The sequence below is a fragment of the Trachemys scripta genome, chromosome 17, assembly GCF_013100865.1.
Source record: "Trachemys scripta elegans isolate TJP31775 chromosome 17, CAS_Tse_1.0, whole genome shotgun sequence".
NCBI classification, from domain to species: Eukaryota; Metazoa; Chordata; order Testudines; family Emydidae; genus Trachemys; species Trachemys scripta.
Genome location: NC_048314.1, coordinates 2,181,077 through 2,196,800, shown reverse-complemented (window position 1 = coordinate 2,196,800; position 15,724 = coordinate 2,181,077). Strand labels below are relative to the sequence as shown.

The 15,724-nt window shown below is 61.1% G+C and overlaps 1 protein-coding gene across 1 annotated transcript in view; it reads right to left on the bottom strand.

The window, feature by feature from the left end:
• The window catches only part of LOC117867183, a 49,648-nt gene that overhangs the window by 20,503 nt on the left and 13,421 nt on the right, over positions 1-15,724 (bottom strand). Inside the window, exons 10-21 of the mRNA XM_034752009.1 lie at positions 15,089-15,213; positions 14,563-14,784; positions 13,675-13,812; positions 12,650-12,807; positions 11,293-11,374; positions 9,459-9,674; positions 9,098-9,238; positions 7,582-7,748; positions 6,526-6,638; positions 5,572-5,690; positions 3,783-3,946; positions 1,113-1,225 (exon numbers count right to left, since the gene is read on the bottom strand). Of these exons, the coding sequence (XP_034607900.1) occupies positions 1,113-1,225; positions 3,783-3,946; positions 5,572-5,690; positions 6,526-6,638; positions 7,582-7,748; positions 9,098-9,238; positions 9,459-9,674; positions 11,293-11,374; positions 12,650-12,807; positions 13,675-13,812; positions 14,563-14,784; positions 15,089-15,213 (1,758 nt within the window). The remainder of the gene's footprint in view (positions 1-1,112; positions 1,226-3,782; positions 3,947-5,571; positions 5,691-6,525; positions 6,639-7,581; positions 7,749-9,097; positions 9,239-9,458; positions 9,675-11,292; positions 11,375-12,649; positions 12,808-13,674; positions 13,813-14,562; positions 14,785-15,088; positions 15,214-15,724) is intronic.

Below are 15,724 nucleotides of genomic sequence, written 5' to 3'. Positions count from 1 at the left end.
CCCCCTGGCCCCCTTGTTGTTGGCCTTCGCCTAATGTCTCTGTGAACTTGCTCAGGAACTGCCTGAGCCGCTCGTCCCCGCACGCTGGGCAGCAGGGGGGGAGGAGTGCCAGACTGCCGGAGGCAATCTGCGAATACAGGGAGGGAGTGATCTCTGCTGCTGGGGGGAGGAGGGGCTCTCTCTGGCTGTCGGAGCCCCATGTAAGTGGCACCATCCGGCCGGCTGCCCTGTTAGCCCCGCGCGCTCTGCATGGGTGGGCGGGAAGTCCGGACATTTACAAATTCCCCCCGAACGCTATTTTTAGCTCAAAAAGCCGGACATGTCCGGGGGAATGCGGACGAATGGTAACCCTACCCAATGGCTCCTCCTCTAGCTGCCGTGGGTGGAGATCTGGGCTGCGTATCTGGAGGTTATATGTTCAAACTTGGCTAATGGCCTGTGTGGGGCAAGACCACTGCTTGTGGCTGAAGAGAGCAGAAGACTCGACCTGTGTGAGCGCCACACAGGTCAGAGATTGATCAAACTGACATCTCTCTCCAGAACACAACTTTGCTCTCCTCGGTGGCACATCAGCACTATGGGGGGCTGGCTGCCTCAGGGTGTTGCTAATGAGCTACAGAGCCTTCCACCTGAGGGGATGTGTGGGAGTCCAGCCCAGATCACAGAGATGAACAGATCGTCCACCCAGTGGGCATTTGGTGGCCCCTAGCTGGGATGTTTGCTGGGTCTCAGTCCCAGCTCCCATGTCACTAACAGACGGCAAGAGCTTAGCAGCAGTTCACAGAGGGGAGACGTTAGCCCATCCGATGGCTGGGCCCAACATTCAGAGACAGAAACCCCCAGGCTTCAGTGCAAGAGCCAGCGCCCACTGCAGGGATTTAGGAAGAAACTTTTCTGATGGGAGGTTTACTCCCGAATTGCCCAGTGGGGGGTTTCAAACACCTTCCCTGTAGGAAGTGTCTTGTCCTGGCCACTGTCGGGGACAGCACACTGGACTAAATGGACCTGCTGATTCCTGTGTTCCTCTGCCTGGCCAAGACTCGTACAGGCCCTGCCATAAAAGCTTTCACGTAACGTCCACGTCAAAAGTATCAGGAAAGCCAAGTGCTCACTCCGCGAGCTGCCTGGTGATGGGATCGCGTGTAGTCCACTGAAATACGGATTCATCCGTCTGATCATTCAGGCCTGTCCAGAAGGCACCCCTGAAGTTTGAACATACCCAGTCCTGGAAGGAAATGGGACAGTCTCAGGACTGGGGGGCAAGACATCATCTTACACTCCTGTGTAGGGTAACCAGACGTCCCTTTTTTAAAGGGACAGTCCTGTATTTAAGTCTTCCTGCAAGGGTCCTGACTTTCTTTATAACATGCAAATTGTCCCGCATTTTCTGTCTCCCCCTATCAGTACTGGCAGGTCCTGCTGCTGGCCAGATCCTTGCTCGCCAGCCGTCCGCCCACCAGCAGTGAGTGGGGGGGTCCAAGGGCTGACATTGGGTGTGGGTGTGCAAGGTGGTGGTGGGGCGAAGATGCAGCACTCGGGACCGGCCGCTCCCCCTGCTGGTTTGTCAGCGCAGCCCCCACTGCAGAGCTGCAACTGGTGAATGTGGATAGGCGCCAGCCAGTGTCGGACATGCATCCGAAGAAGTGGGTATTCACCCACGAAAGCTCGTGCTCCAATACGTCTGTTAGTCTATAAGGTGCCATAGGACTCTTTGCTGCTTTTACAGATCCAGACTAACACGGCTGCCCCTCTGATACTTGACAGCCAGTTAAGTGTCACCTCTCCTGCCCCCAGTCTGCCCTTTACATGCTCCCCCTCTCTGTCCTCTCCCTGCTTTTCCCTTTCACAGCCCCCTCCCCCTGGCTGTGTGGAGAACCAGCCCCTGGTCGGAGCGCTCAGCTGACTGACAGCCTGGCTGGCAGGTGCCTTCCTTCCCCCGCTGCCTTTGGCTGGGCCAGCGCCCCGGGAAAGCCCAGGACCCTCCAGCCCAGGGCGCTGGCCAGGAGGAGCTGAGCCCTGCACATGCCAAGGCTTAACCCCTTCCTGCCCACACTGTAGCCGGGGGACAGGAGGCGGCTGGGTTATGCTGGTGGCCAGCAGCAGCCTGGAGGTGTTAGCTGCCTTTCGACACTGGGGAGGGAGGGGGGGGGGGGGGGCTTGGGGCGGGGGGGGGGGGGGGGGGGGGGCAGAGTGAGGGGGGAAGAGAAGAGTTGAGCTCTGCAAAGACACGGGCCAGGTCACCCCTTCTCCCCCTCCCCCGCGGCTGAAAGCAGCTCCTGTCCCTTCCCTCCTGCACAGCAATGAACGGCTGCTACTGGCCACATTCTGGTGTGAACCCTGACAAAAATCGGGGGTGGGGGCGCCCTGTGTGCCCCCACCCATGTTGCCTCAGGAAGACACAGCGCCAGGTACCAGGAGAGGTGGGTCCATCCCGGGGCCCAGCCAGGCATGGAGGGCGGAGAATGCTGGGCAGGGAGAGTCGGGTTGGTCAGCTACCCACTCCCTTGTGTGAGAGAGGTGTACCGGAGTGTGTGTGTGTGTCACCTCTCCCCCTGCGGGGTTGGGGGAGGGGTGTGTGTCACCTCTCCCCGTGTGGGAGGGTGGGAGGGGTGTGTGTGTCACCTCTCCCCCTGCAGGGGCGGGGTAGAGGTGTCTGTGTCACCTCTCCCCGTGCGGGGGCCAGGCCGGCTTTAAGCCGATCCAGCTGATTTCCCGGAATGGGGCCCCGCGCCTAAGAGGGCCCCACAACGTCCGGTTGGGGGGGGGGGGGAAAGCTGCGTCCTGCTTCTCCCCCGTCCCTCCAGCGCTTGCGCCACCATCAGCTGATCAGCGCAAGCCTGGGAGAGAGGGGTGAGGAGGAGGAATGCGGCGTGCTTAGGAAAGAGGCGGGGCCAGGGCGGGGATTTGGGGAGGGATCCAATGGGGCAGTGAGGGGGCGGGGTTGGGGCGGGGCTAGGGCGGGGATTTGGGGAGGGATCCAATGGGGCAGGGACAGGGCGGGGGCAGGGCGGAGTAGGGGCGGGGGGGCACGAGACAATTCACGTCCCGGCGTGGGGCCCCGCACCTGCTAAAGCCGGCTCTGGCGGGGGCAGGGGATAGGAGTGTGTGTCACCTCTCCCTGTGCGGGCGCGGGGTAGGGATGTGTGTCACCTCTCTCCCTGTGAACTCTAAAGCCTTAAAGATAAGAAGGTAAATAAAAAGAATCCAACTACCCAGTATTTCTTTTTGCCGGGGGCTCAGGCAACTTGACGTTAATTTGAACGTTTGTACTGCACAGTTCTGACCGATTGCCGTTGAACTCGCTTGAATATGAGTAATTTTACCGTGTGTCAGCACAGGGAAATTTGGTCCCCCAGCTCCTGCGCCACATTTCAAACAGTTGGGCCTAGAGATCACCAGCAACACTGAGCCCCTGCAGCTCAGGGGAAGCTCAGCATCTCTGCATCTGGATGCCTGACGTTAGGCAGCCCAGTGTGAAGACAGCGACCTGTGTGAGAGATGGGGGGCTTGTTTCCTACACACACAGTTAAAATCAGCCTATTCCGCCCCCTTCCTGTACTTCACACCCTGGTCTGTGTCCTCCGGCTCCTCTTGGGTTCTGTGTTAGGACTCTGCCTGCTCAGGGAGCTGCGCAGCTGGGTTCGATGGCCCCCAGATTAGAGCCCTGTTCCAGCAGCAGGGCCGGGAGCCCTGCCCCACCTCATATCCTCCCGGAGGCCTGAGGCGTGTGCTAGTCCAGTGGGTCTCTGGCGCTCTGCTGGGTTGGGCTCTCTGGTTCTCACCTTCTCCTGGCGCGAGGTCAGATACAGCAGCTCTGTCTGTCTGAACTGCCGACACACTTGCAGCCCCTCCTGCCAGGTGCTGCCGGCCAAGGACGAGTCCCGGTAGTAGCAGCTACCATTCCAGTGTCTCCAGCCAGGCTCCGTGGGGCAGCGGCTCCAGGGAACTGTCTCAGAAACAAGGGCTCCGGATCATCTCTGTGACTGAGAGAGTCACTCACGGAACAGCATTGGAGTGTCCGAGCAGGCACAGCACTCAGCAGGGGGGGCCAGGGGGGAGGGAGGAAATGATCAGGAAGAACCACAGAACCCCCCACTCAGTCCAAACCCAAACATGCCCCATCTCTGGGCCCAGCCTGCCTCTCAGGGCAGACACGCACACACGCGTCCCTGGGCTAATGGCCATGCAGTCCTTACCCACGCTCACCCCTTTGGTCTTTTCAGCCCGAGCTCACGTTCCCACTTTACATTTTCTATTTACTTACCCAGATGGGGGCTGGGCTATAGCGCACCATGCTATTCTAGCACAGTCCCACAAACACGCCATGGCAAACAGCATACTGGACTGGGCTGGGCTGTCTGCGCCACAGGGGCAGGGCCGGGCCAGGCTGCGTCTGCCACAGGGGGCTGGGCCGGGCTGCGCTGCGGTTGCCATGGCGTGCCGGGCTGGGCTAGGACCCTCGCCTACTTTCTCAGTATTCAACCCTGACCTGCTTTGCTTCTTGCTTCCCGCCACTGTCTAAGCTGTGTCTGCTCTCTCACTTGTCCTGCTCCGGGGACCTGTGCCCATGTACCCAGAGCAGTGGGGACCCCTGGCTCGTAAGCACACACTGGAGGTGCTCACCAAGCGTGGCGTGAGGTGTCCCTCTGCCACACACTCCTGTCGTCCCTCTCGGGAAGTGAGCTCCACCCCTGGGGGCACCTCACTGAGCTGAGATCTTCCCACAGTTGGAACTGAACTTTCCTTGGCCCAGGCTTTGTCTGAGCCCGCAGGTGGGCAGCTGGTTGTCCTCCTTTGTATGTCAGAGGTCCCTGCCCCCAGCCCTGCCTCTGGCAGAGCATTGGAAACCAAAACAGGCAACTCCAGTGAGCAACTTGCCAAGGAGCCAGAAGGAAGAGGGAACTGCCACCCCTGCCAGCGCTCTTCAGCCCCAGTAGCACCAGTCAGCCCGCAAACAGGGACCCCTGGCCCAGCAGCAGTGTGCAGCATCTTCCCCAGGTGAAGGTCCCGTAGCCAGCATAGGCCTCTGGCCAGACCCAGGTGCCCACTGTGGGATTAGCCTGTAAGAATTGCCAGCATTCATGTCATCACACCAGGGCAGCTAGGGCTGCAGTATGGGAGTCAGGACATCTGTACCCCCGGCCGGCCATGCAGTAGCCCACAGGCCACGCTCTGAGCACAATGAACTTTTACCATGCGGGAGCCTTCAGCCCATTCCCTGACAGGGGCTGGGGCGCTCCCCCGGTCCAGCCCAGCACAAGGGGCTGGGGTGCTCCCCCCCCATCCACAGAGCCAGCACTGGAGACTGGGGAGCTCCCGCCCCCGCCCTTGGGGCTGGCACAGGAGACGAGGAGCTTCTCCCCGCCCACCCCGCCCTCGGGTCTGGCACAGGAGACCAGGCATGCAGTATTTTCACAGCAGGTTTGGCAGCTGCTGAACGGTGAGCGTTACTGAGTCTGGCTCAGGGCTGCCCGGCTCCCTGGTCAGTGCCTGGTCCGTGTGTGGTGTCCCAGGCCGTCCCAAGGGTCTCAGCACTGAATTCTCCATTGGGGCAGCCTGGCAGGTACGTACCCTCCGCTCCTTCGCAGACCCAGGGCTTGAGTCCTGAACAGTTGGACACGGTAAGGCCAGAATCCCCCGGGGCTCCGATGCTCAGGCAGCCTCCCGGAAGGAGCGGCACATCGGCCAGCCTGAGGCGGAAACACAGGACGGTCTCTCCAGCAGCAGCCAGGGCCTTGCAACACAGAACAATGTGCAGGGCCCCTACAGCTCACACCTCAGGCCAGGGGAACGCTCAGGAACCCCTCCCGTGGAAAGGGCCACAGCCTTAGCCCACTGGAGAGAGACGGGTACGGTGGGCACCTCCTGGGCAGGATGCACCACACTTTGGGCCTACTGAGGGGGCAAGCAGCATGGAGGAGGGTTCAGGAGGTACCTTAGTCCCTGAAGAATGGAGAAGGGGGAGAAACGCCCCAGGCACCCGTCCCCACGGGCGGGGTGGGGAGGGGGAGAAACGCCCCAGGCACCCATCCCCACAGGCGGGGTGGGGAGGGGGAGAAACGCCCCAGGCACCCATCCCCACGGGCGGGGTGGGGAGGGGGAGAAACGCCCCAGGCATCCGGCCCCACGGGCAGGGCGGGGAGGGGGAGAAATGCCCCAGGCGCCCAGCCCCACAGGTGAGGGAGCAAAGGGGGATGCCACCCCATTTGCCTGATCCCCCAGAGAAGTGCTGGACTCACCTACAGTCCCTCACAGTGCCCCGTACACAGGCCGTGCCAGCCGCTCTGTCTGCGAGGGTGGGCAGGTGAGTAGGACTGGCCGGAGGGAGGCCCAGGTCTCATTGCTGCCCGACCAGGCACAGCTAGGGAGTGAGCACTGCCCCCTGAGCAGTAGCAGCCCCAGGTATTACAGCCCCAAGGACAGCAGGCTGCGCTGAGCAGCTGGAGGGCAAACCCACTGTCTGGGTGTGGGTATCCCCAGCACTCCCCTAGCAGGCCCATCTGGCACCGTCAGCTACACGCTCACCAGGGGGCAGCACCATCTGCGTGCTGAGCCACTGCCCACGTCCAGCTGCCGTCGCCATCTAGGTCATTCAGCCCAGTCCAGCTGTCCCTCTGCACCATGGCTGTCACCCAGGCCTGTGGGGAGTCAGGACCTGGGTCAGTGCAGGGCACATCTCCGCTTTCTGACTCAACAGAGCTTAGGGGGATCTGCGGGGTGGTAAGTAGCCAAGGGCAGCCCAGAAGGAAGGAGACGTGTAGGGCGAGTCCTGGGGCAAGAGGCAGGGGGTGCAATTAGCTGGGAGGAGCTCACCCTGCCCCATGGCCCCATGGTCCCATGGCAAGCCGGCATTCTGCTACCCTGCGCACATCCTGGGGGAGGATGCAGGGCACTCGGAGTGTATCCAGACTTCCCATCCCGCCACTCAGTGACTGGAAAGGGGACAGCACAGGGAAGTGGCTGCATGTGTCCCTCTAGAGAGGGGACTACCCCCTGGAGCCCTCCCCATGGGGAGGGGTGCTCACTCTGCCCACTGCACTTGCTGGGCACATTGCTGCTATCCCGTCCCCCTTCCCTCCGAGCCAGCTCCTGCCAGGACATGCCCCATGTCACCCACAGGGTAGCGCCCAGCAGCCAGAGGCCATGGGCCCCTGTGCACGGGAAGGATGCGCTCAGCCTCACAAGGAGGACAAGCTGAGAGCCAGGGGAGGCCCTTCCGGGCCCCTCCCGCCCCATGGGCAGGGAGCAGGGGTGTGGCTGGGACTCTGGAGAGCCCCGTCCTACAGCGGCTTCTTCCCACCCAAGGAGCCCAGCTGCCCTCTCACCACTTCCCTGTGCTGCTTCCCCACCCACAGGCACAGCTGCCCTGGCAGGGTAATGCAAGGCGGCTCCGGGGCGTTTCAGTGACTGTCAGTGAGCAGAACCTGGGGAAAGGAGACCTGGGCCGAGGAATCGCTTCCTTCACACAGACAGACAGACAGACAGACAGAGCAGCCAGGGGTTGGAGTTAGGAAGGCTCCTCGGCTTCCTAATCTGTTCTGCTCAGGGAGGGGCCCAGGCATCCTGGCACAGCCCCCGTACCTTCTCCTCCAGGCTGTCGAGAGCCAGCAGCCCCACGCCTTCTCCAGAGGCACTGCAGGCTGCCTCCGCTTGCTGCCACGTCTTGGCATCGCTCTCCTCCACGTAGTAACAGTGTCCGTCCCAGTACCACCAGCCAGCTCCTCCAGGGCACCTCCCGCTCACCAGACCTGGTGAGGCAACAAGGAGACAGCCCTCACTCATCACCAGGGACATGCCCTTTGGCCAGGGCCTGCAGCCCTCACCCACTGACTTGGCAGGGCCTCCCCATATATCACAGTCACACTGGGGGATCTCTGCGCTGTCAGGAGACAAAGAAACCAAGCGATCCGATCGCTGTGTTGGGGCCTGGCCAGGCTGGCCTGTGGAAAGCTGGAAAGGAGGCTGGGGTGACAGAAACCATCCTGAACAGAGACTGAATCTTGCTGGGGTACGGTTTAGACATTGAGATGCGCATTGTCACTTCATTGTCACTTGTATGTGCTTGTAACCGTCTCTGCCTTTATCCCTTTTCCTTGGTATCACCTGACCGGGCTCTTTGGTTAATAAACTTGTTTCACTTTGACTATGAACCAGGTCAGTGCTGGGCTTGAGGGGAAGGGTGTATTTACCCAGGTACATTAATAAGCTGTGGCGCAGTGACTAACAGAGCAGCGAAGCTCCTATCTTCTGTGACTGCACCGTGGTACGGGCTGTGCCCTGCAGAGAAACAGGAGTTCACTGGCTGTTACCTGCTAGGCGAGGTCTGGGCCAGGAGGGCCTAGAGGAGTTTGCTGGGGAGGCAGACAATCGAATGCCAGCAAAGCTCCCTCTTGCTGTGGCACAGGGGTAACATGACGGCTCCCAGCTCGGGGTACTCCAGCAGTGTGTTACATACCCTTTCCCATGCAATGTTTCCTTCCCCCGGGGGGATCCCGATGCACCCATCGAGGGATGGGCAGGCATTGCAGGGTGTGGTGGTGCTGTCCCACATCTCAGTACTGGCAGTGCATCCTGCACTGGGGCATGCCCTCACCAGTGCCACTGTGCAATCCAGGGAGGGTGAGGGCCAGGGGCTTGGCCTGCCTTTCCCAGACGCTGGCTGCCAGCCGAATGTGCGCAGGAGACGAAGTGGTTCTGGGCAATACGGGAAGGAGCACAGCACACAGGCTGCAGGGAACAGAGCTGCCCCTGCACCATCGGCCACGGCTGCAGCCTGGCTGGCATCTACTCCAGGGTATCACTGAGGGTAAGAACCCCCCAGACTCACCCTGTGCCCCACAGAGCCAGATGGGTATGGGGTTCTCCTCTCAGTGCTATGTTTTTAGGCTAAACCAAGTGGCGGGCAGGGGCTTGGGGCTGGTCACGCTGCCCTTCAGCTCAGCCCAGCTCCATTCATCTCCTCCCCCCTCCACGTTAATTGGGCTCCACCCCATCCCGCCCCAGGTAGCAGAATCTGGTGCATGTTCCTCCCATCAGAGCACTGCACACACACCCAGCCCCACCCCGCCCGCACTGGGAGGGGGGGCTGCACCCTTACCATGTAGACAGGAAGGGCCAACCCTGCGGACACAGCTCAGGAGCCCTTCACAGCGGCCACTCAGGGGATTACAGGTGCGAGTGCCGGGACAGGGCAGGCAGCGCCTTGCACACCTCACGCCGGAATAGCCAGGGGAGCAGGCTGCAAAGACAAGCACACCAGTGGCCCAGCCCTGGAGAAGCTACAATAGGGACCCAGTCTGCCCCTTCCCCAGAGGGCTGGCCAGCACCTAGCAGGGCTTTCCAGACCCAGAGGAGCCCCCGCGAATGGGGCTTAGCCCCACGCAGGAGAAATGCCCAGCCACAGAGTAGCCCTGACTGCTGCCCCCTGGGACCCACCCAGCAAAGCGGGGCCTGACTACCTGACTTGACGTAGAGGGTGGCACCGGAGCCAGGACTGTCGACGAGCAGGGTTCCGTTCACCGTGTAGTGGGCACCATGCAGCTGTGTCACCCCGGTGCAGTTCTCTCTCTGCAGGAAGCAGAAGTCCTTGGCTGCCCGCAGCGAAGCGTGTCTCTGCCACACAAAATCCTGGAAGGAAACGAGCAGCTTCTCCCGAAGAGCCGGCAGCTCCACCTCTGCAAAGAGGGTTCCCCACAACCCTGTGAGGGACAGCCTCCCTGCGCACACTCGCCCTCCGCAGCAACAGCCTCCCTGCACACACCCGCCCCCCGCAGCAACAGCCTCCCTGCGCACACCCACCCCCCACAGCAACAGCCTCCCTGCGCACACACACACCCTAGCAACAGCCTCCCTGCCCTCCCAATCCCCACTTCTGGCAGCGACAGCCTCCCTTCCTGCCCACCTGCACCACGGGCAGGGACAGACTCCCTGCCCCTCCTCCTTCCCAGCCTTCACCACAGGCAGCAACACCTCCATGCCCCCCCTCGGCCCCCACCACCAGCAGCTCCCTGGGAAGAATCAGGCCAAGGTCAGGCCCTGCCCCTTCCGGTTCTGCTCCCAGCACTCCCTGTACACGCCAGGCCAGGGGAATGGGGGAGGGCTGCATGGGAAGGCGAGCTCCTGGGGGCTGCCGGGGGTTCCCCTGCATTGACTAGAGCTGGCTGAGGAGCTCTGGAGGCCAGGCAGACGAGCAGCCTCTGCGGGCACCATTCCAGCTGGGAGTCTCAAGTACCTGTACAGCCCCGCAGACGCCACAGCAACGGCACGCAGAGAAACTGGGGGGTCAGGTGAACTAGAGGGGGCTGCTGTTCTCAGCCCCGAGGGCCGCCCAGCCCTGGCCCCTTGGTCCATGGGCAGGTGGGAGTTAGGAGCAGTAGGGGCTGCGACCGTGCTTGGCTCCAGTCTCACAGCAGCGGCTGGGAGCTCTGCAGGGAGCTGGCTCAGCACTCAGGGCCGAGGCAGTGAGATTCTCAGCACTGGGCCATGCTGGAGCTCAGCCCAGAGGGGCAAATGGTTAGATTTCAAATCCATGGGCCTGACTCCTCTCAGAGCCACCCCCAGAACTCCCGTGGCTGTGGCGGGCAGACTCCTGATCTCCACCAGCATGAGAACCAGGCTCTCCGGCTCGGACAAGAGCTCCCCACTAGCCAAGAGAGCAGGGAGCCGTCCCCCCTCCATGACCCAGTGGTTGATTTGGCTGCAGGATGGGGGCAGCGCTGCTCAAGTACAGCAGGCCCTGAGCCCCTGACCCACAACAGGAGCCGCTATCAGTACTGAGGCCTCCCACCCAAGGGCCACCCGGGGGGGGCGGCAATTTGCCCCAGACCCCGGGCCCTGCAGACGCCCCCACGAGAATATAGTATTCTATAGTATTGCAACTTTTTTTTATGGAAGGGCCCCCCGAAACTGCTTTGCCCCAGGCCCCCTAATCCTCTGGGCAGCCCTGTCCCACCCCACCCCGGATCAGCCACCAAACAGACCGAGCTGCTGAGAAAGGAAAGCAAGGGACGTCTCCCTGGCACGGCACGGCATGAGAATAACGAATCGCCCCTCCCAGAGAGCCCCTTGCAGAGAATTGGCTCAGGTGTCTGGCAGCTGCTGAGACTGGCCGGCAAGTCTGAGCTGCCTCCGCTCTGCGCTGCAAGGCACGTGGAGGGCTCTGCTTGGCAATCCCTGCTAGAAGCCGGCGGCTGGAGCACGGGGAAATGGCCCACACTCCCCCTGGGCTCCCTGACTCCCCGCCCCCCTCACACAAGCAGAGAAAGCTCCAGTGGGGGAGGCCAATGCTCTGACCTTCTGCTCGCTGGCAAGACCAGAGGGAGCCCGAGGGACAGCGCTTCTCAGGACCTCGGCCTTCGGAAGGGGTCCCGCAGAGCTGAAAGAAGCAGAACAGGAGGATGCTGGGCTGAAGAAACCTTCCCCAGGGCTAACGCTGGCGAGGTGCTGGCCACAGGGCCAGCACAGGACTGGGCCTTGAGCTGAGAAAGGCAGAGGCAAGGGCATCCCAGACTGCACTGACTGACTGACCTAGAATAGGAAGAGCCCAGAGCCACTCCTTCCATGCTCTGTCAAGGATGCGCCAGAGCTCCCTCGACCTGGAGGCCTTCCCTCTGCCCTGTCGCTGTCCCCCCTGCTAAGGGGGCGACTCTGACAAGTGTTACAAACCCCACCGTGTGCTCTGCGTAGTCTGGGAGGCTTGGCCCCAGGGCAGATCACAGGGGCTGCCGTGAGCACAGGCTGCATGGCCCGTTCCCCTGAGCAGTTCCCCCATGCTGGCCAGTTCCAGAGCAGGGGGTGGTTGGGACCCCACAGACAGAGGGGCCCTGCCCTGGAGGTATTGCAGGGATTTTCTGCCCTTGCAGAGTGAAGGAGCAGCAGAGAAACAGACTATCACTTCTCTGGGTCTGTATCACCCAGGAAGCCTTCTCCTGTGCCCCCCTCCCTTGGCCCCCAGGGGCCATGCATTCATCACTGCACATGACTCCATGTAATGTACGCCAGACGCTTCCTAGCATTCTCTGCAACCCAGGAAATGTCCATATGGACTGTGACGAACTGGGCCTGTTCTCACTGTGGTCTGTGAATGCTGACAGGGGAGTGTGACTAGGATGGTCTGCATTGCAGGATGGGATCTGCCCGAGGGCGCATACCTGAGTGTGTAACATGAGAACCCAGGAAGGGGTTGAAGGCGAGGCGACTCCTTAGCCCGGGAAACTGAAAAAGGCTGTGGGAGGGGTCGCTAAGAGCAGAGTGCTGGAAGCAGGCTGGAGAGATGGCTGGGAGGCAGAGATGGCTCTGACCCCCCAAGGGGGGCTGGGCTGGGATGGCCGGGGACCCCAAGATGGACCTAACTGAGGGGGTCCCTGTTGTCTGTGCCTGCAAGACCTGTCTTGGACTGTATTCCTGTCATCCAAATAAACCTTCTGCTTTACTGGCTGGCTGAGAGTCATGGTGAATCACAGGAAGCCGGGGGTGCAGGGCCCTGAGTTCCCCAATACTCCGTGACATGGACTCAGCCAGGAGACAGGATCTCTAGCAGCCAACCCACGCAGAACAGGACCTCTCTGTCCTGGGATGCGGGTCCACATCACGACATACATCTCCAACCACCATCAGCTCCAGATCCAAGGTTTAGTAAGTGTCTCCTTACCAGGTCTGGGGCGGGCTTGATCTCCAGGACTTCAGCAGCCAGATACCTCCTGCAAATGGGCTCCGCTTCACGCTGACTGCCCTTGTGTTCCAGCAACACACAGGATCCATGCTTGAACACCCAGCCGGCGAAGGGAGGACATTTCAGAGAGATGTATGCTGCCAAAGAATGGGAGTGCCTAGTCACCGTCACAGGCAGAGGGTCAGTAACAAAGCTGTGCAGATGATGCAGGACAGAAGGGCACTACAGCGCCTCTGTAAGGAACAAGGCAGTGATGATGTTTACCAATCACTCCCTACCACCATGCTGTCCCTGACCCAGGCTCGTCCTGCCATCATGACACTCAGAGGACACATTGAGCGTTCCATGTCCTGGGACAGAGCTACTGGCGGCCCTGAGGGCTGTGGGGGAACTGGGGCATTTCAGGAGAAAACAGATGATCAGTGTGATGAACAGAGCAATACTGGACTGGGGAGGCCCTGCCCCTCCACAGGTGCACTGCATGGTCCCAGTGGAGGAACAGTTCGACAGGACCGGGGTAGCCCAGGAGAAGGGGGACTGGGATGTTCTAATCCCAGGCAGCGTAGAGGATACACTGAGGGAGAAGAGCCCCTAAGAGAGGAGGGGCGTAGTCAGCTTCGCAGTGAACTGGCTGGTCAGACAGGCCAAGCGCTGAGGCAAGGGCACCAGCAGACTCTGCTCCACACACTACAGGCTCAGCTAACTTCATCTGGGTGAAAGTCCATCCCCCGCTCATCTACGCAGTGCAGTCGCACACCTTCCGTTACCCCAGCACAGCTGGGTGTAGTGCAGCCCCTGTGTCCACAGCACAGTCCCACACAGGCCCTGGCTCGGGTAGGAGCTCACGGGAACCTGCCAATGCTCGCGGCGCTTTTCGTGTCAGCAGCAGAGTTGCTGTGAGATGCCCTGGCCTTCGCCTCTTTGCCCTCCCCACATAGCCAATGCCTGGCACCTGGGCAATGCCCTGAGTCCCTGCCCATCTCCCTCTCCCCCAGGCTGCTGACCTGCTGCCTGTGTGCCGGCGTGCTGTCTGGAGTACAACAGGCCATCACAGGTGCCTGTGAGGGGGTTGCAGCTCACTCCAGCGTCACATGCAGGACACTCGGCCTGGCAGTCCTGCCCCGTATAGCCCGGAACACACCCTGCATTAGGAACAGACACACGTGATCCAACCCCTTCCCGCTGAGGAATCCCCTGGCTGGGACCCTCCAGCTCCAACATCCTGGCGCGCTGCTCTCTGGAGCTCGGCGAGATCACCCACGCAAGGGGGAGTTGTTGCGGATTGTGGGGGAGTTAGGGCCCTGCACCCCTCTTCCCGAGATTCACTGCGACTCTCAACCAGCCAGTAAAGCAGAAGGTTTATTTAAGGACAGGAACACAGTCTCAAGCAGAGCGTGTAGGTACGACCAGACCCCCTCAATTAGGTCCCTCTGGGAGGTTCAGGGAGCTTAGACCCCAGCTTGGGGTTCCCTGCGTTGCACCACCCAGCCCCAACCGAAACTAAACTCCCAGCCCCTCCCGCTGCTCCTCCCCTTTGTTCAGTCTCCCGGGCAGAAGGTGTTAATTCTCCCCACCCCCCGTTCCTGGCTCAGGTTACAGCTCAGGTAGCTTCCTTCAAGGGAAGTCCCACATCCCCACTGCAACCCCCCTGCAACATTCCCAGGTCAAATCTGCCCTGCTCCCTGCTCCGTCACAGGAGTGCCCCTCCCAGGCTTGGGGAGCAAAGACTGTCTGTGGACTTGGATCCCCTGCAGGGCAATGGCAGGTGCTGCAGGTACAGCACCCAGGCATCCCGACAGCTGTGGGGAAAACCTCCTGGCCCTGCTCTCAGAGGCAAGAAGGAACCGCTGCAGCCTGCAGGGAGCGGGGCAGGTGAATGGTTGCCCGGGTACCTGCTTTGATGTGCACAGCAGCTGCTGGGTCCATTGCTGGATCCTCCAGGTTCACAAAGCGTGTCCCACGATAGAGGTAGTACGAGCCGGCCGTGCTGACCACCGCGCTGCAGCCCCTGCCCAGGGAGGTGCATTGTGCTTTGGCGGCTGGCAGGGAGGAGAAGCTCCCCTCTGCAGACAAGCTTCCATAAAAGGATTTCCCAGAGACCTCCACGTAGAACCCTGCAGGTGCACAGGAGCCCAGCGGGTGGTTATTCCAGGATCAGCCTCACACATGCTCCATTGGGCCGATCCTCCCAGAAGCAAAAGCTGCTGTCCGCGCATCCAGGGTGGTAACGTGGTAACTGTCCGCCCTGCGCTGCCCCTGCACACAACAGCACTCGTTGCTCTGCACCACAATGAGCAGTGGCAGAACGAACCAGGCACACCCAGTGATTATGGCACCGCAGCCCCTGGATCCTCCAGCAATAAAAACACCCACCCCAGACTGGACAGAAGCCTAGCAGATGGCTCTACAGATTCTTACTGTTCCTCTGCGGGGTCTGACACACCCAGCGGTGAGGTCTCTGGCACGGCTCCTCCTTCAGGAAGCCAGACGGCAGCAGCAGGACACAGACCATTTCACTAGGAACCTCTGCCGGGAGAATCCAGCTGGAACCAGAGAGTGGTGGAGAAGCATCAGTGAGGAGCAGCATGGTGGGGTGGCGGAGTGCCACACCCCACAGCACGCACTAGAGGGGTCACTTCCAGGGCACGGGGCTCCGATTAGCCACATAAACACCAAATTCACCAGTAAGAAAGACCTGGCGCTGCGACTGCGTGGCTCACAAGGGCTTACGGCTAAGCACTTGGAATGGCCTCTAGCCTGACGTGCACCACAGCTGAGCCCTGTCCCAGGCTTCTGGGCAAGGGGATGGAAGTCCTCATCCTCCCTTACACTTCTGCAAAGGTTGTGTGCAATGTCCAGCCATTGCATGTGCGTTCCTGAGCTCGGGGACAGCTGGCTTCCCATTGCCAGGGGCAAACTGCATGAAGTGGGCTGTAGCCCACGAAAGCTTATGCTCTAATAAATTTGTTAGTCTCTAAGGTGCCACAAGTACTCCTGTTCTTTTTGCGGATACAGACTGACACGGCTGCTACTCTGAAACCTGCATGAGGCTCG